The 22,888-nt window shown below is 52.4% G+C and overlaps 1 protein-coding gene across 2 annotated transcripts; it reads right to left on the bottom strand.

Moving 5' to 3' along the window:
* Positions 1 to 5,798: 5,798 nt before the first annotated feature.
* BCKDK (branched chain ketoacid dehydrogenase kinase) lies at positions 5,799 to 10,057 on the bottom strand. Of its 2 annotated transcripts, XM_025370517.1 has the most exons (12): positions 9,873 to 10,057; positions 8,956 to 9,309; positions 8,795 to 8,863; positions 8,591 to 8,701; positions 8,250 to 8,297; positions 8,050 to 8,169; positions 7,874 to 7,972; positions 7,612 to 7,685; positions 7,154 to 7,282; positions 6,984 to 7,073; positions 6,346 to 6,504; positions 5,799 to 6,252 (listed from the first exon to the last, which is right to left on the bottom strand). In XM_025370517.1, the coding sequence occupies exons 2-12, from the start codon at positions 9,148 to 9,150 to the stop codon at positions 6,108 to 6,110; spliced, it is 1,239 nt and encodes a 412-aa protein (XP_025226302.1). In that variant the 5' UTR covers positions 9,151 to 9,309; positions 9,873 to 10,057; the 3' UTR covers positions 5,799 to 6,107. The 2 variants fall into 2 exon arrangements, with proteins under 2 accessions (XP_025226302.1, XP_025226303.1); XM_025370518.1 differs by lacking the exon at positions 6,984 to 7,073 and having other exon boundaries at positions 5,799 to 6,504.
* Positions 10,058 to 22,888: the final 12,831 nt, after the last annotated feature.

Genomic DNA, 22,888 nt, shown 5'->3' on the forward strand with positions numbered 1-22,888 from the left:
TACAAAAAATTAGCCGGGCGTGGTGGCACGCGCCTGTAGTCCCAGCTACTCGGAAGGCCGAGGCAGGAGAATCACTTGAACCCGGGAGGCGGAGGTTGCAGTGAGCCGAGATTGTGCCACTGCACTCCATCCTAGGCGACAGGCGAGACTCCGTCTCAATTTAAAAAAAAGGACAAGTTGGCCAGAGCGGTGGCTCACACCTGTAATCCCAGCACTTTGGGAGGCCGAGGCGGGCAGATCACCTGAGGTCAGGAGTTCAAGACCAGCCTGCCCAACATGGTGAAACCCCGTCTCTACTAAAAATACAAAAATTAGCCAAGCGTGGTGGTGCGCGCCTGTAGTCCCAACTACTCAGGAGGCTGAAGCAGGAGAATCGCTTGAACCTGGGAGGCAGAGATTGCAGTGAGCCGAGATCCCGCCATTGCACCCCAGCCTGGGGACCAAGAGCAAGACTCCATCTCAAAAAAAAAAAAAAAAAAGGCCGAGTGCAGTGGTTCACGCCTATAATCCCAGCACTTTGGTGGGCTGAGGTGGGTGGATCACGAGGTCAGGAGATCGAGACCATCCTGGCTAACATGGTGAAACCCCGTCTCTACTAAAAAACAGAAAACAATTAGCTGGGTGTGGTGGCGGGCGCCTGTAATTCCAGCTACTGGGGAGGCTGAGGCAGGAGAATGGCGTGAACCCGGGAGGCAGAACTTTCAGTGAGCCGAGATCACGCCACTGCCCTCCAGCCTAGGTGACAGAGCGAGACTCCAACTCAAAAATTAAAAGAAAAAAAAGAGAGAAAGAACGAGCCCCAAAACCACAGGTCTCCTGGATGGAAACTGGCCAAAGGCAGTGGATACAGTGGAGAATACCTTGGGCAGTGAAAAATGAATCTTGAGTTCTGACCTTCCACTGGGTAAGGTGTACAAGTGTGAGGATTCTATGAGAGTCAGTAAAAGTTAAGCCATTTATATATGTATGGTCCAACCATATATAATCGGCCCTCCATAGCTGCGTGTCCCACCTTTGAAGATTCAACGAAGAGCAGGTTGAAAATACAGTGTTTAGTCATGGTGGCTCACACCTGTAATCTTGCACTTTTGGAATCCAAGCAGGAGGATCACTTCTGGCCAGGATTTCAAGACCAGCCTGGGCAGCATAAGAGACCTCCTTTCTACTAAAAATTTGGGGGAAAAAAAAATTAGCTGGGCCTGGGGGCCCATGCCTGTAGTCCCACCTACTCGGGAGGGTGAGGCAGAGGGATTGCTTAAACCCAGGAGGTCGAGGCTGAGTGAGTTATAATCCCTCCACTGCACTCCAGCTTGGGTGACAGAGTGAGACCCTGTCTCAAAAAAAAAGGGGGGAAAGAAAAGAAGGAGGCTGGGCGCAGTGGCTTACTCCTGTAATCCCACCACTTTGGGAGGCCGAGGCAGGCAGATCACCTGAGGTCGGGAGTTTGAGACCAGCCTGACCAATGTGGAGAAACCCCATCTCTACTAAAAATACAAAATTATCCAGGTGTGGTGGTGCATGCTTGTAATCCCAGCTACTCGGGAGGCTGAGACAGGAGAATCGCTTGAACCTGGGAGGCAGAGGTTGTGGTAAGCCAAGATCGTGCCATTGCACTCCAGCCTGGGCAGCAAGAGCGAAACTCTGCCTCAGGAAAAAAAAAAAAAAAGGCCAGGCGCGGCAGCTCACGCCTGTAATCGCAGCACTTTGGGAGGCCGAGGCAAGCAGATACTTGAGGTCAGGAGTTCAAAACCAGCTTGGCCTACATCGTGAAACACCGAATCTCTACTAAAACTACAAAACAGCCGGCCGTGGTGACGTGTGCCTGTAATCCCAGCTACTTGGGAGGCTGAGGCAGGAGAACTGCTTGAACCCAGGAGGTGGAGGTTGCAGTGAGCTGAGATCGCACCACTGCACTCTAGCCTGGCTGACACAGCAAGACTCCATCTCCCCCCCAAAAAAAAGGAAAGAAAGAGAGGGAGGAAGGGAGGAAAAGAAAAGGAAAGGAAATATTTTAAGGATGCAGAACCCACAGATCTGAAGAGCTGACTTCATATCTGCTGTTTGGCAGGGCCAACTATAGGACTTGAGCACCTGCAGATTTCGGTATTCACAGGTGGTCCTGGAACCAATCCCCAGCAGTTAACCCATGTATAACTGTCAATCATATAACTATGTAATGGTTGAACTATATGTCTTATCTATATACAAGTGTATTGCAGAGTGCCAGACAGGGTAGGTACTCAGTAAACATTCCCTTTGGCCATTCTCTGAATCTCGTTTGATTTATAATGTGGTTATTGGGCTTGGAAACAATTATGAGAGGAGTGGAATGCTTAGGGCCTGAGGATGGGTCTCTCAGATGTTACAAATCAAGAAACATCTGACAGGCATGGTGGCTCATGCCTGTAATCCTAGCACTTTGGGAGGCTGAGGTGGGTGGATCACGAGGTTGGGATTTCGAGACCAGCCTGGCCAATACGATGAAGCCCCATCTCTACAAAAAATAGAAAAATTAGCCGGGCATGGTGGCGCACGCCTGTAATCTCAGCTACTCAGGAGGCTGAGGCAGGAGAATTAACTTGAACCCGGGAGGCAGAGGTTGCAGTGAGCTGAGATCATGCCATTGCACTCCAATCTGAGCGACAGTGAGACTACCTCAAAAAAGAAAAGAAAAGAAATATCTGTGTTAGAATGGCAGTAGGAGGGGCTGTTAACTTGCCACTGGAGAACTGAAAGGGGCAGTGAATGCCAGGTGCCTGGCAGCATAAGAAATAAGAAATAAAAGTGAAGCGGCCAAGCGTGGTGGCTCACATATGTCCCAGCACTTTGAGAGGCCAAGGCGGACGGATCACCTGAAGTCAGGAGTTCGAGACCAGCCTGGCCAACATGGTAAAACCCCATCTCTACTAAAAATACAAAAATTAGCCAGGTGTGGTGGCAGGTGTTTGTAATCCCAGCTTCTAAAAAAAAATCAAGCAAGAAAAGAATTGAAATTCGAATGCCTTATCCCACTACAACCACCCTGTCTTCAAGGTTGTTATTCCACCTATCCAGGGTTCTGGCGCCTCACTTTTTACTTTACCTGGTATCGTCAGTTACTGATACTGTCCTTTCTAGTTAAGGATTAGCCTAGGCCTTAGAAATCCCTGATCCGGGTTACTGCATCACCCTCCGTACTTTTCTCCCTCCAATCCACTGGCCACCAATGATTCTTGTTAGAAGAATCTTGTTGCATGTTTGCAAATCTGTTTCTCCGAGAACAGTAAGGCTGGGCCAGGCACGGTGGATCATACCAGCACTTTGGGAGGCTGAGGCCGGCAGATCTCTTGAGGTCAGGGGTTTGACACTAGCCTGGCTAACATGGTGAAACCCCATCTCTACTAAAAATGCAAAAATTAGCTGGGCGTGATGGCAGGCTCCTGTAATCTCAGCTACTCGGGCAGCTGAGGCAGAAAAATTGCCTGAACCCAGGAGGCGGATGTTGCAGTGAGCTGAGATCTTGCCACTGCACCCCAGAATAGGCAACAGAGTGAGACTGTGTCAAAAAAAAAACCAAACAAACAAAAAAAAACGGCGGCCGGGCGCGGTGGCTCAAGCCTGTAATCCCAGCACTTTGGGAGGCCGAGACGTGTGGATCACCGGGTCAGGAGATTTGAGACCATCCTGGCTAACACGGTGAAATCCTGTCTCTACTAAAAAATACAAAAAACTAGCCGCACGAGGTGGCGGGCGCCTGTAGTCCCAGCTACTTGGGAGGCTGAGGCAGGAGAATGGCATAAACCTGGGAGGCGGAGCTTGCAGTGAGCTGAGATCTGGCCACTGCACTCCAGCCTGGGCGACAGAGCAAGACTCGGTCTCAAAAACAAAAACAAAAACGGCTGGGCATGGTGGCTCACAGCTGTAATCCCAGCACTTTGGGAGGCCGAGGCAGGCAGATCACCTGAGGTCAGGAGTTCAAGACCAGCCTGACCAACATGGCGAAACCCCATCTCTACGAAAAATACAAAAATTAGCTGGGTGTGGTGGTATGTGCCTGTAAATCCCACCTACTCGGGAGTCTGAGGCAGGAGAATTGCTTGAACCCAGGGTTGGGGGGCGTGGGGCGGAGGTTGCAGTGAGCGATCGTGCCACTGCACTCCAGCCTGGGCGACAAATTGAGACTCTGTCTCAAAAACCAAAACAAATTTAAAAAAACCATGTAGGCGCTCCACCCAGATCCTCTGGGAGTTCTTGCTGTTTCTGTTTCTGTGTGGCCCAGATTACCTTTGATGTGCTTTCAAAGGCCCACACCAGCACCTGAGACTCTTCTTAAAACTCCATCCTTAACAGAGCTGCTTGCTTTACCGACAGACTTTAACCAGTGACTGCCAAGTGGAGAAATTAATCAGTGACTCTGAGGTTTAGCTCTCTCACCTTCTACCGTGAGGCATAATTGACTGCTTCTGGGCTTTTGCCTGAGGTCACGTCCTTGCTTGGCTTCTTCCCCTTCTCCTTCCTGCTTCCCCTGCTCTGTTTTGGGAGCACTTTCTTAACAAATCACGTGGCCACGAATCCTCTCAGGGACTCCAACCAGAACCATCCCTTCCCAGCTCAAAACTCACCCATGGGCCAGGTACAGTGGCTCATGCCTGTAATCCCACCACTTTGGGAGGCTGGGGTGGAAGGATCATTTGAGCCCAAGAGTTCAAGTCCAGCCCAGGGCAACATAGGGTTTTGTAGAAACCCTGTTTCTACAAAAAATTTTAAAATTTAGCCTGGCATGATGGTCCCAGCTACTCAGAAGGCTGAGGTAGGAGAATCTCTTGAGCCCAGGAGTTCAAGGCTGCAGTGAACTCTGCAGCCACCATATTCCAGCCTGTGCAACAGAGCAAGACCCCATTTCTAAATAAATACCCATGGGTCCCTACTGCCTCAAGATAAATCCCATGTTTCAGGGCCCTGGCCTCTGACGGCTGCCTGCTTCTCCAGCCTCACCGTCCTGCCCTGCAGCTGGCAGGATTTTTCAGTCTAGCAAGTCACTGTGGTTTCCTAGCCCCCTCCATTTGACTTCCAGATACAACTTACCCTCCATCCCCCTGAAGGGTAGGAGATGGTACAGGCCTAGAGTCAGCCTTAGGAAGTGTGCTGTGGAAGCTCAGATGTGAAAGTAAGAGAACTTTCCAGTTCTCCTCCCAGCCCCACCAGGCCACCCTTAGGCCTTTCTTCTTCCCTGGCAAGGTGGGTAGGGTGTTGCCACCTAAGACGTCATCCGGAGTTCTGATTCAAGTCTAACCTTGAGCCTACCTGGTATCTTTGTCCAAATCCTTGCTCCTCCCTATCAGGGCCCCACCTTTCCTTGCAGTGGGGCACCCAGTCCCTGCTGGGGCCTGCCAGGGCACAACCTTGTATGTTCTTTTCCTTGGCAGCAGCAGACACAGTATTTTTAACCTTACTCAGGCTCGGGAATCAGTTGGCTCAGGAGGTTGCCCAGTCTGGTGACCTTCACCTCTAGAAACTGTAACTGCCAGGAAAGGAAGAGTCAGAACTGAGGCTGGGTCAATCTGGGCCTTCGATATTATCTGGGACCCAGAAACATTTGTTCAACGAGATGAAAGCTCTTTGTATAAGGTGCTGCGGTCATCCCACTCCCACCAAATCAAACATGCAACAGACTTGGGACCCATTCTACTCCTGGCCCACCAGGCTCTCAGGGCAGATAAGAGACTGGGACACAAACCAGTTCAACCCAAGGGCTCAGTGAACCTGAATGGGGACAGAAACAAAAGCTCACCTGCCCTCCCCACACACAGGGCCCGAGAGGGCATTCAAAATGTGAACTTTAATAACAAACGACAGGTCAGAGTGGGGGTTCCCCAGGAACGAGAATGACGGAGCTGGTGCTGGAGGCCTCAGGGTGCCCACTTCCCCTCTCCAAGGTCTGGAGGCGAGGAGACAATGGACCCTATTGAGGCGGGGCAGTGCCCAGCTCCATGTAAGTCCATCTGTCTGGGACCCTGAGACCCAAGATGCAGCAGCGTGTGGAGCAGGAGGCCACCCTGCCTGACCCAGGAGGTCCTGCAGGGAATTCGGCCCAGGCTGGTCAGGTGAGCAGGCCAAAGGCTGTGGGGTCAGATCCGGAAGCTTTCCTCCCGGCCATCGATGTGGCGGAGCCGCAGGTAGACGTCCGTGCCAATGCCCTGCAGGGACTGCAGCTGCAGAGACCCACCGAGGTACTCCGCGTAGGCCCGTGACGTGGGCAACCCGAAGCCAAAGCTGGTGGTGGGCAGGGGGACAGGACAGGAGGCTTCAGAGGCTTGAGTCTCCTGGGGTCCCCCACCCCTCCATCCTGGCCTGGCAGGGTCTCACCCGTGCATGGGTCCTGACTGGGCGCCACTGTGCATGTCCAGGTGGCCAAAGAGGGGGCTGATCCGGGGGTCCTGTGTGCTGGCCTCAGCGGTAGTGAAGTGGTAGTCCATGACCCGGTCCAGATCTTTGTGAGCAATTCCTCCACCACGGTCTGAGATCCTAGCAAGATGGCAACAATAATGGGCTTGGCTCAGCTTTGACAGGGGACTCACCACCCAGCATGCAGACAGTGCAAAGTTTGCCTTCCTGTCCCTTCCACCCAGAGCTGGAATGTGGACCACCTAGATCCTTGGGCCTTGTTTGTATCATCCTCACCTCTGCCAGGGCCACTGACTGCTTATACCTTCTCACAGGATGTGACATTTATCCTCGGCCCAGCATCCTAGACCAACTCCTAACTGCTTCTCAATTTCAAGCTCCTCAGCTGCTGACAGAGGCAGGATACCTAGGCCTGCAACTGGCCCCAGATCCATTAATAAGCAGCTCATGGCCATCTCATGATCCAGAGAATAGTTTATCTGGTCAAGGACCAAGTCCCAGAATGGGGCAGGAAGGGGCTCAAGGTCCTAGATCAAGTCAGAAACAGTGCCTGGACCCCCATCCCATCCACCTCAGCCGAACTCCCACTCAGGGCAAACCTGATGATCAGATCGACATCATTGTTGGCGATGGTGATGACCACATCTGGGACATTGTAGGGAGTGTCTAGGTGACTCTCCATTGTGGCTCTATGCAGAGGGGAAAGACCAGTAAGTAGAAGCACCCCGGTTCCCGTCTGCCTCCCACCCAGCACATCCAGCCACCCCACCTCATGGCGTTCTTGAGCAGCTCCGGCAGGATGTAGTCTAGTGGCATAGGGATGAAGGGAAACCGGGCGGCCACGTGGCCATTGATGCGGACACGGGGCGCATTGCCATACTTGTGCTCACACAGGCGTCTGTGGACAGGAGCGAGGGTTCAGTCAGGGGCCCCTCCACCAGTGGTTTGCAACTGGAGACAATTCTGCCCCCCTAAGTAATATATGGCAATGTACAGAGACATTTTTGTTTGTCACAACTAGGCAATACTACTGGCGCCAGGGATGCTGCTGAACTTCCTAACATGCATAGGGCAGCCCCTATGACAAAGAATTATCTGGCTGGAAATGTCAATAGTGCCATCATTGAGAAACCCTGCTCCCCACAGACCATGCCCCGGGCAAGGGCTCAGACCCAATCATTCCCTGCCCCAGACGTCTGACCACCCCCTGAGCCATTCTTGCCTCACCTGGCAAAGTCCACCCACTTCTCAATAATCTTCTTTGGTGAGAGACGAGTACAGATGATGCCGACAAAGTCAGGCTGGCCGGAGAAAGGAGGTCAGGACTACCCACACCCCTAGCCCCACCCCCAGATGCTGGCAACTTCGGAACTGCCCCAAAGCACCAGCTCCACAGCCTCAATCCCCAGGCCCTTGACACGGATCCCCAGCCCAGTCTCCTCTGTCTCACTTAACGTTCCCAGGTGGGTCCCAGGTCCCAGAGCCCTACCTTGTCCTCATGCAGCGCCAGGTGATGCGTGGCCAACATGCGGATTCCAAGCCTCGAAGTCAGCGTCTTGTCCAAGAAGTAGCGTACGAGCATTTCATCCTGTAAAGAGTGAGGTCTCAGAATCCCGTGCCCTTCCCAGCCCCCAGCAGGCCCAACCCCTCCTTCAGTGCCCCAACCTCTATGTGCTTCCGGCTCTCACGCAGGCCCTCTGCCAAGAGGGTCACCACATCCTTGTGGTCATCCAGCAGCTGTCGCACCAGCTGGCAGTACTGGGTGTCGTCAGCCTGGTCCTTAATCTGCAGGTCACAGAGTCATGAGGAAGGGTGGTCCAAGCCCAGCCTCTCAGCCCCTCACCCTGCTCTGGCCCAGCACTCACCGGAGGGAAGTCTGTCAGTTTCTGGAAGGCACGGATGTATAGCTCGTGCTGCAAGGAAGAGGTGTGGGAATTCACAGAGCCGCATGGGCACTGAGCAGAGAACAGCCACCCCCACCTACCCATGGGGCTCACCACCCAACTGGTCGACCATGTGATCAAACCCCTACTGCCACCCTTCCAGGCTCCATGAATACACACCTTTGGCTTCTGAGGGCCTGGGGTTGAATCCTTTGTGGCCCTGACACCTTTAGGCAAGCAATCGTCTGCCACGCTGGGCCCCAGACTCCCCACTTGCCCCCTGGGCAGGGTGGCCCGCTGACTGAAGGTCCTCTCTACCTTACCACGTGCAGTATGGTGGGGTTGCAGCCAATGATGAAAGGAAGGCAGCGGAAGCCCTTGATGCGGTGAGCAATCCTCACTGGAAGTTCTTGTTGCAGGTAACGAGCACTTTTCTAGGAGAAAAAGAGAAAGGAAGGCGGGGCTGGAGCCTGAGTGTCCCGGAGAGCTCCAGGATCCACGAGGAAAATAGAGGGCATAAATCTTACCAGAAGGTGGCTGCCGTCCTGAGAGCGGCCGGAGTAGAGCATCATGGTGGGCGTGAGGCGGACTGAGGGCTAGGGAGGGAGACGGGCCTTGAGCAGAGAACCCCCAACACTCTCCCTCGCAGCCACATCCCGGACCCCGGGCTCGCCGCCCCCTTGCGCACCTTCTCCGCTGCCGCGTCGATGGCAGACTGGTTGTAAAAGGAGGTTACGGTCTTGGAGCGCTCCCGAGCCATCTCCACGTGGTGTGTGTCGGTGGCTGACGTCGAGCGGGTCCGGAGCGCGAGTGTGGGCCCCAGGAGGGGCCGGAGCGGAGGCCCGCCCCGGGGGCCGCTCCCCAGTACCGACGCCAGGATCATCGTCCTGCTCCTTTCAGATCTGGTGGCCGCTAGGGCTGAGGACCCAGGTGACCCGAAATGGCGCAAGGGGGTGTGGGTGGGTAGGGGCTCTTCTCCGACTTCAGGGACCAGGGTGCATCGAGGATGCTGACAGGCTCAGCCCTCGGAGGGCGCTCCCATCTACCGGGGCAGGGAAGAGGAAGTTGTAAGGATCTGAATCCACACAGCCTGCACCGTATCTCCACCTGTACATCAGTCTACCCAGACCCGGGCGACCTCTCCCCACCCCTCCCACCGCCTCCCCAGACGCACACAGGCTGCGCCCAAAGGACCTAGCCTCGCGGGGCTTCTATTCCCCAACCCGAGGCTCTACTGGCGGTGGGAGGGCTATCGGGGGAGGAGCCCCTCAGACCCTTCCAGCCCGAAAACCTCGCCGCGGCGCCCCGGGGTCCTGGGCACCCTCCTCAGAGGGCGGGGCTGCCCCTGCCTGCCCAGCGCCTTCAAACGCGGGCCCTGAGCGCGGCCAGCGGACATGCGACACCAGCGCTGGGCCCCTGGGGCCAGCTAGGGAGGGTGCGGCCCGGAGTCCCCAGCGGGGTCCCCCACACCGGTCACTTGGTTCGGCCCGGATGCCCCCCATATGGTAGATGCCACCCCGTCTGCGCGCCCGTGCTGTGATGGAGGCTGCGGACGTACGCCGCGGGGCCTCCGCGGACTCGGTAAGCCGGAGTCGCCCCACTTACCGCGGGGCCGGAGCCAGGGCCCGGGTCCCAGCGGAAGGGCTCGAACAGTCCACCCGCCGGGAGCCCAGCCGCCTGCGCCTCCGCCGCCGTGACGTCGCGTGGGCGGCAGCGCCTAGTGCGTCCTGGGAGTTGTAGTTTGGTCTGAGGACGTGCAGCCCCGGGCGCCCGCGCATCCAGGCCACGCCCCTGCTCCCGGACCCCAAACAGCACCGCTTACTCCACACGGCTTCCGAGGCTCTCCTTGTCCCTCCCGGCCTCTATCTTCCGCTCCATGAAACGGGCTCCCTGGGAGCTGGAAGATCTTAGATGTAAAGCGCACAAATCACGTCCTACCTGACTCCTTCTCGGAGGTCTTGTCCTCGTTCCAGTTCTTGGTTCATTTATGGGAAACCAGGCTGGCTGGTTCAAACCCCAGCTCCTTAATATCTGGAGCAAGTTATTTAACTGCTCAGTGCTTGGTAAGATGAAGAGGTATCATCAGTCTTGAGGTTGTGTGGATTACATGAATTTATATGACTGCCTAAAACAGTGCCAGGCGTGGAATTAGCACTATATAAAGGTTAGGCATTATTATTATTCACTCATGTCTGCAGAGAATGCAAGTCGCTGACTGGGTGTCTTTTCTGCACCAGGAGAGGAGATTGGGCAGTGAGTTGAATAGATCTTTCCGTGCCCTGCACAAGAAAACAGTTTCAGTTATCATTGGCTGTGATGAGGACTTTCAGAGGAGGCTGCGGGAGCCTCAGATAGGAACTGAGACAGCTGTGTAGGTGCAGCCTGAGTAGGACTTGCAAGGGAGCCGGGTGGGAAGGGTGTATGGCAGGATAGACAACAGCCCAGATGGTCTGAGGATATGGCTGGAGCCATATGGGATCTGGGAAGGAGAAGGGCGGCGGCAGAGAGCAAAGGACAAGTCTGCATTTGTCCTAGGGTAATTAGGAACCACTGAAGGGTTTTAACTGGTGGGTTCTCCTCCTTAAACAGAGCCCCCCGTCTGCAGTGATTTAGAGTGGGGCATTTGGTGAGAAGAAAGGCAGAGAAACCAGAAAGAAGGCAATTACTTTAGGTTGGGTGCAGTGGCTCACGCCTATAATCCCAGCACTTTGGGAAGACAAGGTCGGCGGATCTCAGGAGTTCGAGACCAGCCTGGCCAACATGGCGAAACCCCGTCTCTACTAAAGATACAAAAATCAGTCGGATGTTGTTGGGGGTGGGGGCGGTGCCTGTAATCCCAGCTACTCGGGAGGCTGAGACAGGAGAATCGCTCAAACCCGGGAGGTGGAGGTTGCAGTGAGCCGATATCTCACCACTGCTCTCCAGCCTGGGCAACAAGAGCGAAACTCCGTCGCAAAAAAAAAAAAAAAAAAAATTATCCAGGGAGGAGGTGCTGGAAGGGACACGTTTCAGTGTGTGCACGTGCATAGGTGTGTAGTGTGTATCTGTACTAATTGGAATTTTCTTTACCATGGCTATATATTTCCTAAACATGTTCAATTAAAAGTGCTAAGTGAAGCAAGTGACATCTTTGGAGGCTGTCTTTTTAAAATTTATTTATTTGGAGATGGGGTCTTGCTCTGTTGCTCAAGCTGGAATACAGTGGCTCCATCCTAGCTCACTGCAGCCTCCAACTTAAGTGATCCTCCCACCTCAGCCTCCCAAGTAGCTGAGACTGTAAGTGTGCACGCTACCCCGGGGTGATTTTTTACCCCCTCAAGCAATCGTTTTGCCACAGCCTTCCAAAGTGCTGGGATTACAGATGTAACCCACCGTGCCTGGCCTATTTTTGTTAGAGCTGGGGTCTCACTATGTTGCCCAGGCTGGTCTCAAATTCCTGGCCTCAGCCTCCTGAGTTGTTGGGGTTACAGGAGTGAGCCACTGGGCCTGGAGGCTGTCTTTAAACTTGGAGGTCGGACAGGTGCGGTGGCTCACGCTTGTAATCCTAGCACTTTGAGAGGCTGAGGTGGGCGGATCACCTGAGGTCAGGAGTTCGAGACCAGCCTGGCCAACATGGTGAAACCCTGTCTTTACTAAAACTACAAAAATTAGCCAGATGCAGTAGCACGCGCCTGTAATCCCTGCTACTCTGGAGGCTGAGGCAGAAGAATTGCTTGAACCCGGGAGGCGGAGGTTGCAGTGAGCCAAGATCCCGCCACTGCACTCCAGCCTGGGCGACAGAGCCAGACTCTGTCTCAAAAATAAATAAATAGGCTGGGCGCGGTGGCTCACGCCTGTGATCCCAGCACTTTGGGAGGCCGAGGCGGGTGGATCACGAGGTCAGGAGATCAAGACCATCCTGGCTACACGGTGAAATCCCGACTCTACTAAAAAATAGAAAAAATTAGCCGGGGGTGGTGGCGGGCGCCTGTAGTCCCAGCTACTCGGGAGGCTGAGGCAGGAGAATGGCGTGAACCCGGGAGGCGGAGCTTGCAGTGAGCCGAGACGGCGCCACTGCACTCCAGCCTGGGCAACAGAGCAAGACTCTGTCTCAAAATAATAATAATAATAATAATAAACTTGGAGGTGAAAAAATAAAAAAAAAATAATAATATAAACTTGGAGGGAAGACTCCTCACCGTGGCTGGCCTGCCTAAGCAACTGGGTGCCGACCACAGGAAAGGGGCGTCCTGTGTCTCTGGGTTTCCTCTTTGCCCCCCACCCACACCGTTCCCACCCGTTATTTCCCAACGTCCTGGAGTATAGCCAGGAGGCGGCAGCCCCGAGGCAGGCACGGCTGGAGCCCGTGGGAGAAGGGAGTGGTAAGGGTGCCCCTGGCGGGGAGGACGGGCTGCGCAAAGCAGCAAAGGACTGGCAGTGCTCTGTGCGCCAGAATCCGGCGCTCACGTGGCCGCGGCGTGGACAGGAGCCGCAGGCGGAGGAGGCTGCGGCTGCCACCGAGGCGGAGGCGTCTGGCACAGGCTTCACCCCATTTGACCCGGCGCGCTCGGCCACTGCTCGGCCCGGAGTCGCTGCTGTCCCCGGCGGCGGAGGTTGGTCATGCACCCCGCGACCCCCTTTTCAGAATACTGTACACAGGTCAGGCAGCTTTCTAAGCGCTTTCGATGTGTTTTTAAAAATATACATATACTCGATGTAAAAGAGAACTGTATGTATTTATTTATCGAGACAAGATATCGCGCATGTCGCCAAGGCTGGAGTGCAGTGGTGCGATCACAGCTCACTACAGCCTCGAACTCCTGTTCTCAAGCAATCCTCCTGCCTCAGTCTCCCAAAGCACTAGAATTACAGGCATGAGCCCCACGCCTGGCCTACAACATTATTTTATTTTATTTTATTTTATTTTATTTTATTTTTTTCTGAAACAGTGTCTCACTCTGTTACCCAGGCTAGAATGCAATGGCATGTTCATGGCTTACGGCAGCCAAAACATCCCTGACTCAAGCGATCCTCCTACCTCAGCCTCCCGAGTGGCTGTGACCACAGGTGCCTGCCACCAAACCCAGCTGATTTTTAAAAAAAATTTTTGTAGGGATGAGATCTCCTTATGTTGCTTAGGCTGGTATCGATGGAGTTTCTGGCCTCAAGCGATACTCCCATCTCAGCTTCCCAAAGTGTTGGGATTACAGGCATGAGCCACAACTAACTTCTTTTTTTTTTTTTTTTTGGAGACAGAGTCTCGCTGTGTTGCCCAGGCTGAAGTGCAGTGGCGCGATCTGGGCTCACTGCAAGCTCAGCCTCCGGGGTTCACGCCATTCCCCTGCCTCAGCCTCCCAAGTAGCTGGGACTACAGGTGCCCACCACCACACCCAGCTAATTTTTTCTATTTTTAGTAGAGATGGGGTTTCACCGTGTTAGCCAGGATGGTCTCAATCTCCTGACCTCGTGATCCGCCCACTTTGGCCTCCCAAAGTGCTGGGATTACAGGCGTGAGCCACCGCGCTCGGCATTTCCTTTTTTTTTTTTTTTGAGACAGAGTCTTGCACTGTAACCCAGGCTGGAGTGTAGTGACACAATCTCGGTTCACTGCAACCTCTGCCTCCCAGCTTCAAGCAATTCTGGTGCCTCAGCCTCCCAAGTAGCTGGAATTATAGGTGCATACCACCATGCCCGACTAATTTTTGTAGAGATAGGGTTTCACCATGTTGGCCAGGCTGTCCTCAGAGTCCTGACCTCAGGGGATGTATCCGCCTACTCTTCCCAAAGTGCTAGGATTACAGGCATGAGCAACGGAGCCAAGCAGGGCCTGGCCAACTTCTTACCATATAATTTTGTCACTTCTTGTATCAAGAGGTGAGGGAGTCTATGTTCCCTCCCTCTGGAACTGGGAAAGCTTGTGATTACAGTGGAAGGGATGCTATGAGATTTCTCAGTTTAGATTAAAAAATACGTAACTTCCACCTGGCTTTCTGAAGCACATGTGCTAGGGTCCTGAGCTGCCAGGTGGGCAGTCTGACTGCCCTATATTATTATTTTATTTTATTTTGTTTTATTTTATTTTATTTGAGACAGAGTCTCGCTCTGTCCTCCAGGCTGGAGTGCAGTGGCGCGATCTCAGCTCACTACAAGCTCCGCCTCCCGGGTTTACGCCATTCTCCTGCCTCAGCCTCCCGAGTAGCTGGGACTACAGGGGCCCACCACCTCGCCCGGCTAGTTTTTTTGTATTTTTTAGTAGAGACGGGGTTTCACCATGTTAGCCAGGATGGTCTCGATCTTCTGACCTCATGATCTGCCCGTCTCGGCCTCCCAAAGTGCTGGGATTACAGGCTTGAGCCACCGTGCCCGGCCGGGTATTATTTTATTTTTAAATTGAGACAGAGTCTTGTGCTGTGACCCAGGCTGGAGTGCAGTGGCGCGATCTTGGCTCACTGCAGCCTCCACGTCCCGGGTTCAAGGGATTCTCCTGCTTCAGCCTCCCAAGTAGCTGGGATTACAGGCATGCACCACCACACCTGGATAGTTTTCAGTAGAGAAGGGTTTCTCCATGTTGGCCAGGCTGGTGCCCTGTATGAATTATTTATTGCTGTGTAACAAATACCCCCAAAACATAGCACCATGCTGGAGTGCAATGGCACGATCTCGGCTCACTGCAACTTCTGCCTCCCGGGTTCAAGGGTTCTCCTGCTTCAGCCTCCCAAGTAGCTGGGATTACAGGCATGCACCACCACACCTGGATAGTTTTCAGTAGAGAAGGGTTTCTCCATGTTGGCCAGGCTGGTGCCCTGTGTGAATTATTTATTGCTGTGTAACAAATACCCCCAAAACATAGCACCATGCTGGAGTGCAATGGCACGATCTCGGCTCACTGCAACTTCTGCCTCCTGGGTTCAAGCGATTCTCCTGCCTCAGCCTCCCTAGTAGCTGGAATTACAGGTGCCCACCACCATGCCCAGCTAATTTTTTGTATTTTTAGTAGAGACGGGGTTTCACTATGTTGGCCAGGCTAGTCTCCATCTCCTGACCTCAGGTGATCCACCCACCTCAGCCTCTCAAAGTGCTGGGATTACAGGCATGAGCCACCATACTCTGCTCAAACATAACATCTTTAAAAAAAATTTTTTTTAAATAGAGACAAGGTCTCACTATGTTGCCCAGGCTGTTCTTGAACTTGGACTCCTGAGCTCAAGTGATCCTCCCACCTCGGCCTTCCAAAGTGCTGGGATTATAGGTGTGAGCCACTGTGCTCCACCAATATCTTAAAACAGTAAACACTGACCAGGCGGGGTGGCTCACACTTGTAATCCCAGCATTTTGGGAGGCCAAGGTGGGCAGATCATGAGGTCAGGAGATCGAGACTATCCTGGCTAACACGGTGAAACCCCGTCTCTACTGAAAATACAAAAAACTTAGCTGGGCGTGATGGCAGGTGCCTGTAGTCCCAGCTACTCAGGAGGCTGAAGCAGGAGAATGGCATGACCCCGGGAGGTGGAGCTTGCGGTGAGCCGAGATCGTGGCACTGTGCTCCAGCCTGGGCAACAAAGTGAGACCTCAAAAAACAAACAAACAAAAAAACAATAAAACTTATTCTCACACACAGTTTCCTTGGGTCAGGAATCTGGAAGCAGCTTAGCCAGGGGGTTCTGGCTCAGGGTCTCTCATGAAGTGCAGTCAAAATGTTGGCCATGCCAGGTGCGGTGGCTCACGCCTGTAATGCCAGCACTTTGGGAGGCCGAGGCAGGTGGATCACGAGGTCAGGAGATCAAGACTATTCCTGGCTAATACGGTGAAACCCCATTTCTACTAAAAATACAAAATATTAGCCAGGCATGGTGGCACACGCCTGTAGTCCCTGCTACTCGGGAGGCTGAGGCAGGAGAATCACTTGAACCCGGGAGGCGGAGCTTGCAGCAAGCCAAGATTGTGCCACTGCACTCCAGCCTGGGCGACAGAGCGAGACTTTGTCTCAAAAAAAAAAAAAAAATGTTGGCCAATGCTACCATTACCTGAAGGTGTGACTGCTTTACAGAATCTGATTCCAAGGTAGCTCCCTCGAGTGCCCAGCAGGTTAATGCTGGTTGTTGGCAGGAGGCCTGTCATTCTCAGGGTTGGGGTTCAGCCCCAGCTGAGGTGCGAGAGGAATAGGTGGACATGAGGCACAAAGCGAGAAGAACGCTCAAGAGACAGCAGGTAAATAAGACATGGTTTTATTCAGCACTCTCTCATCATCAGCATCTTACTCTCGAACTGTCTGCTCTGTCTCAGCTGCTTACTCTGGTGGCTGGCTCCCACACACACACAGCTGTGTGGCCAGCTCTCCCTTCAGGGTCAGCAGCTTCACTTTCTTTCTTTTTTTTTTTTTCTGAGACGGAGACTGCAGCCCAGGCTGCAGTGCAGTGGTGTGATCTCAGCTCACTGCAATCTCTGCCTCCTGGGTTCTAGCAATTCTCCTGCCTCAGCCTCCTGAGTAGCTGGGATTACAGGCATGCACCACCATGGCTGGCTAATTTTTGTATTTTAGTTGAGATTGGGTCTCACCATGTTGAGCGGGCTGGTCTCAAACTCCTGACCTCATGATCCACCCGCCTTGGCCTCCCAAAGTGCTGGGATTACAGGCATGAGCCACCACGCCCTGCAGCTTCACTCTTTCTCCCTCTTGGCACCAGCAAGCTGAGCTGTGTCTTGGCTTCCCTGAGACGGACAGCTCTGGCTTTCTCTCTTTCTCTGGACACAAGCGCCTGCACAAAAGCCATGTCCCATGTCAAGCCATGTTGGGCCGAGCCCTGTGCACAGTGTCAGCAGGGCAATTACACCTTTTACAGACAACAGTAGCTCACAGCCAAGTGATGAGCCTTCCCATGTTATGGCTACATGGGTGTAATAACAAGTGGAGCTATATGCCTGCACTCTAAACTCACTGAGTCACTCTGGATGTTTACTTTGGCCTATGCCCACTTGACTGCAGCACACCCATGTTCCTTATAGGGCCTCAGTTCCTCACTAAGGAGACCTCTCCCTAGGGTTACTTGAGTGCCTTCATATCATGGTAGCTGGCTTTGTCTAGAATGAGTGATCTACAAAGGAGAAAAATGGAAGCCACAATATCTTCATGATTTAGCCTCTGAAGTCACACATTGTCATTTCTGCATTATCCCAATGGGCCAGTTCAGCCCCTTTCAATGTGAGAAGAGACTGCACATGGTATCAATACCAGGAAGCAGGAATCATTGAGGACCATTTTGGAAGCTGACTATCAAAGCCTTGAGGCTGCCATGCTGTGAGGAAGCCCAAGCTAGCCCATGCAGATGACATAGATAGGCCCGGAGACTACTCAGAGAGAGGGAGATGCTAGGTTGTCTTTCAGTTGCTTTAGCTGCTCATTGTTCCAGCTTTAGCCACCATCTGCCTGCAATTGTATGAGCCAGAAATAGCCAGGTAAAATTGTCTTCCCAAATTCCTAGTGCACAAAAACTGTCAGAGGCTGGGGGCAGTGGCTCACTCCTGTAATCCCAGCAGCACTTTGAGAAGCCAAGGTGGGAGAATTGCTTGAGCCCAGGAGTTAGAGGCAACATAACAACACCTTGTCTCTAACAGGAAAAAAAGAGAGAGAAAAAAAAGAGCCAGGTACCGTGGCTCATGCCTGTAATCCCAGCACTGAGATTATAGGCCAAGGAGGGTGGATCATGAGATCAGGAGTTCGAGACCAGCCTGGCCAATATGGTGAAACCCCATCTCTACTGAAAATGCAAAAATCAGCGGGGCATAGTGGCTGGCTCCTGTAATCACAGCTACTCAGGAGGCTAAGGCAGGAGAATAGCTTAAATCCGGGAGGCGGAGAGTGCAGTGAGCCAAGATTGCGCCACTGCATTCCAGCCTGGGCGACAGAGCAGGACTATCTCAAATAAATAAATAAATAAATAAATAAAATGCTAGAAGAAAATATGGTCGGTCGGGGTGTAGTGGCTCACACCTGTAATCCCAGCACTTTGGGAGGCCAAGGCAGGCGGATCACCTGAGGTCGGGAGTTCAAGACCAGCCTGACCAACATGGAGAAACCCTGTCTCTACTAAAAATACAAAATTAGCCAGGTGTGGTGGCACATGCCTATAATCCCAGCTACCAGGGAGGCTGAGGCAGGAGAATCGCTTGAACCTGTGAGGCAGAGGTTGCGGTGAGCTGAAATCGTGCCATTGCACTCCAGTCTGGGCAACAAAAGTGAAACTCTGTCTCAAAAAAAAAAAAAAAAAAGGCCTGGCACGGTGGCTCATGCCTGTAATCCCAGCATTTTGGGAGGCTGAGGCGGGTGGATCACAAGGTCAGGAGATCAAGACCATCCTGGCTAACACGGTGAAACACCATCTCTACTAAAAAATAGAAAAAATCAGCTGGGCGTGGTGGTGGGCGCCTGTAGTCCCAGCTACTCGGGAGACTGAGGCAGCAGAATGGCGTGGAGCTTTCAGTGAGCCGAGATTGCGCCACTGCACTCCAGCCTGGGCGACAGAGTGAGACTCCGTGATCCCGTCTCAAAAAATAAAGAAATAAAGGAAAGAAAATATGGTCAAAATCTTTTTTTTTGAGACGGAGTCTGGCTCTGTTGCCCAGGCTGGAGTGCAGTGGCCCGATCTCAGCTCACTGCAAGCCCCGCCTCCCGGGTTCACGCCATTCTCCTGCCTCAGCCTCCCGAGTAGCTGGGAGTACAGGCGCCCGCCACTTCGCCCGGCTAATTTTTTTTGTATTTTAGTAGAGACGGGGTTTCACCGTGTTAGCCGGGATGGTCTCGATCTCCTGAACTCGTGATCCGCCCGTCTCAGCCTCCCAAAGTGCTGGGATTACAGGCTTGAGCCACCGCGCCCGGCCCAAAATCTTTTATAACTCTTGAAGTGAGGAAGGCAATCTTGGCTCACTACAACTTCCGCCTCCCAGGTTCAAATGATTCTCCTGCCTCAGCCTCCTGAGTAGCTGGGATTACAGGTGCCCGCCACCATGCCTGGCTAATTTTTGTATTTTTAGTAGAGATGGGGTTTCGCCATGTTGGCCAGGCTTGTCTTAAACTCCTGACCTCAGGTAATCCACCCACCTCAGCCTCCCAAAGTGCTGGGATTACAGGTAGCATGAGCCACCATGCCCCGCCTAATTTTAAAAATATTTATAAAGACAGAGTCTTGCCACATTGCCCAGACCTGTCTCAAAACTCCTGGGCTCAAGTTATTGTCCTGTCTCAGCCTCCCAAAGTGACTACAGGTACACACCTCCCCAAAGGGACTACAGGTGCACACCACCACACCCGGCTAATTTTGTTTATTTTTTGTAGAGTCAGGGTCTCACTGTGTTGTCCAGGGTGTCTCAAACTCCTGGGCTCAAGTTGTCCTCCTGCCTCAGCCACCCAAACTGCTGGGATTATAGGCATAAGTCACTGCACCCGGCCCCAGTGCGTGTCTTCTGAGGCTAAGTCATAAGGAGATTGCAGCTTCTATTTTGCTTCCTCTTAGATCACTCATTCTGGGGGGAAGCCAACAATAAATAACAGGAACACACCAGGAAACCAGAGAAAGCTGAGATACAGGCCTAATGCCCAGTCCTCTGTATTCATCTCTAATTGATGCTGTAACAAGTTACTACACATTCAATGACTTAAAACAACAAAAATTTATCTTATAGTTCTGTAGCTTAGAAGTCTGACAGAGTCTCACTGGGCTGCAATCAAGATGTTGATAGTTCCTTACTGGTGACTCTAGGGTGAGAATCCAGTTCTTTATCCTTTCTTGCCCTTAGAGGCCACCCGTATTTATTAGCTCACAACCCCCTTCCTCTATCTTCAAACCAGCAACATTGCAGCTCTCTGTGCCTTTTTTCTTTACTCACATCTCCCTCTGACTCTCTTCTGCCATCCTCCTTCGTTTTTTAAGGACCCTTGTGGGCCAGGCGCGGTGGCTCATGCCTGTAATCCCAGCACTTTGAGAGGCGGAGGCAGGTGGATCACCTGAAGTCATGAGTTTGAGACCAGCCTGGCCAACATGGCAAAACCCCATCTCTACTGAAAATACAAAAATTGGACCAGGCACGGTGGCTCACAGCCGTAATCACCACACTTTGAGAGGCTGAGGTAGGCGGATCACTTGAGGTCAGGAGTTCAAGACCAGCCTGGCCAACATGGTAAAACCCCGTCTCTACTTAAAAAAAAAAAAAATTACAATAATTAGTTGGGCATGGTGGTGGGCACCTATAATCCCAGCTACTTGGGAGGCTGACAGAGCAAGACTCTGTCTCAAAATAAAAATTAAGATAAATAATAATAAATAAATAAAGATCAGCAAATTAGGCCAGGTGTGGTGGTGGCTCATGCCTGTACTCCCAGCACTTTGAGGCAGGAAGGTTGCTTGAAACCAGAAGTTTAGACCAGCCTGGGAAACAAAGTGAGACCCCGTCTCTACAAAAATAAAAATAAATTATCCAGGTGTGGTGGGACATATTTGCACTCCTAGCTACTAGGGAGGCTGAGGTGCAAGAATCGTTTGAACCTGGGAGGCAGAGGTTGCAGTGAGTTATGACAGTGCCACTGCACTTCAGCCTGTGTGTCAAGGGTCTTTAAACAAATAAAATATGCTGGGCACGGTGGTTTACACTTGTAATCCCAGCACTTTGGGAGGCTGAGGTGGGCAGATCACAAAGTCAGGAGTTCGAGACCAGCCTGGCCAACATAGTGAAACCCTGTCTCTACTAAAAATACAAAAATTAGCCAGGCATGATTGCATGTGCCTGTAGTCCCAACTACTGGGGAGGCTGAGGCAGGAGAATGGCTTGAACCCGGGGGGCAGAAGTTATAGTGAGTCAAGATTGTGCCACTGCACTCCAGCCTAGACAACAGAGCAAGACTCCATCTCAAAAATAAAAATAAAAATAAATCAATAGAGCCTGGTGCGGTGCCTCACGCCTATAATCCCAGCACTTTGGGAGACCCAGGCGGGTGGATCACCTGAGGTCAGGAGTTTGAGACCAGCCTGACCAATATGGAGAAACCCCATCTCTACTAAAAATACAAAAAATTAGCTGGGCATGGTGGTGCATGCCTATAATCCCAGCTACTCAGGAGGCTAAGGCAGGAGAATCACTTTAACCCGGGAGGTGGAGGTTGCGGTGAGCCGAGATAACACCATTGCATTTTAGCCTGGGCAACAAGAGCAAAACTCCATTTCAAAAATAAATAAATAAATAAATAAATAGGCCGGGCACGGTGACTCATGCCTGTAATCCCAGCACTTTGGGAGGCTGAGGTGGGCGGATCACCTGAGGTCAGGAGTTCGAGACCAGCCTGGCCAATATAGCGAAACCCCGTCTCTACTAAAACTTAAAAAAATTAGCCAGGTGTGGTGGCGGGTGCCTGTAATCCCAGCTACTCGAGAGGTTAAGGCAGGCGAATCGCTTGAACTTGGGAGGTGGAGGTTGCAGTGAGCAGAGATCATGCCATTGCACTCCAGTTGGGCAACAAGAGTGAAACTCCACCTCAAAAACAAAAGAAATTAAATAAATCAAATCAGGAGATTGGTCAGCTTAATTCCATCTGCAACCTTAATTTCCTTTTTGCCATTTAACCTGTCATACTCACAAGTTCCAGGGATTCATGCAGGGACATCTTTGGAGACCATTATTCTGTCTACCACACTCTCTAGAAGAGAGTAGATGTGAGAAAGAGCATCTGGAGAGGGAGGAGCCAGCAGGAGAGGGAAATATCACAGAGGCCAGAGGAAGAGAGAGTTCCCAGGAAGGTGTGTGCAACAGTAAGGGATCCCTCTGGGAAGTCAAGCAAGAGAAGACCTGAAAAACAACCATTGGCCGGGCACGGTGGCTCACGTCTGTAATCCTAGCATTTTGGGAGACCGAGGTGGGTGGATCACTTGAGGTCAGGAGTTTGAGATGAGCCTGGCCAACATGGTGAAACCCCGTCTCTACTAAAAATACAAACATTAGCTGGGCGTGGTGGCGGGCACCTGTAGTCCAAACTACTCAAGAGGCTGAGGCAGGAGAAAAACTTGAACCCTGGAGGCGGAGGTTGCAGTGAGCCGAGATGGCACCTCTGCACTCCAGCCTGGGTGACAAAGTGAGACTCCGTCTCAAAATAAGTAAATTAATAAATCAATAACCACTGGGTCTAGCGTCTTGGTGACACCAGCCACTAGGTGTCAGGGCAGTGCTGGAGGCAGCAGCTAGTTTATGGCCTGGGCAGCGAGGAAGAAGTGAGGAAGTAGAGACTGGGAGTGTAGAATCTTTCCAAAAACTTGACTGTGGAGGAGTAGATGGGATAATGCGGGGAGGGGAGGCTGGTGAAGGACCTCTTAGTGAAGGGAGATGTGTTGCTGTTTCTGAGATGGGAAAGAAAAACAAGTTGCAATGTAGATGGGGAGGACGGAGAGGTTGAAGGTGTAGGAGAGATGGGTCACCATCAGATGGGATGTCTGTGAAGGAAAGACCTCAGCAGGCCCACAGCTTGGAAAGGAGAGACTGACTGTTGAGTTGATCCAAGCTCAGGTGTTGTCAGGCAGGTGCCATGATAGTAGAGAGGTTAGGATACTGTCAAGGGTGTGTGTGGCCAAAGGAGTGGTTCTGTGAATGTAAGGGAGAGACCCACC

This window comes from Theropithecus gelada, chromosome 20 (genome assembly GCF_003255815.1).
Source record: "Theropithecus gelada isolate Dixy chromosome 20, Tgel_1.0, whole genome shotgun sequence".
Classification (NCBI taxonomy): Eukaryota; Metazoa; Chordata; class Mammalia; order Primates; family Cercopithecidae; genus Theropithecus; species Theropithecus gelada.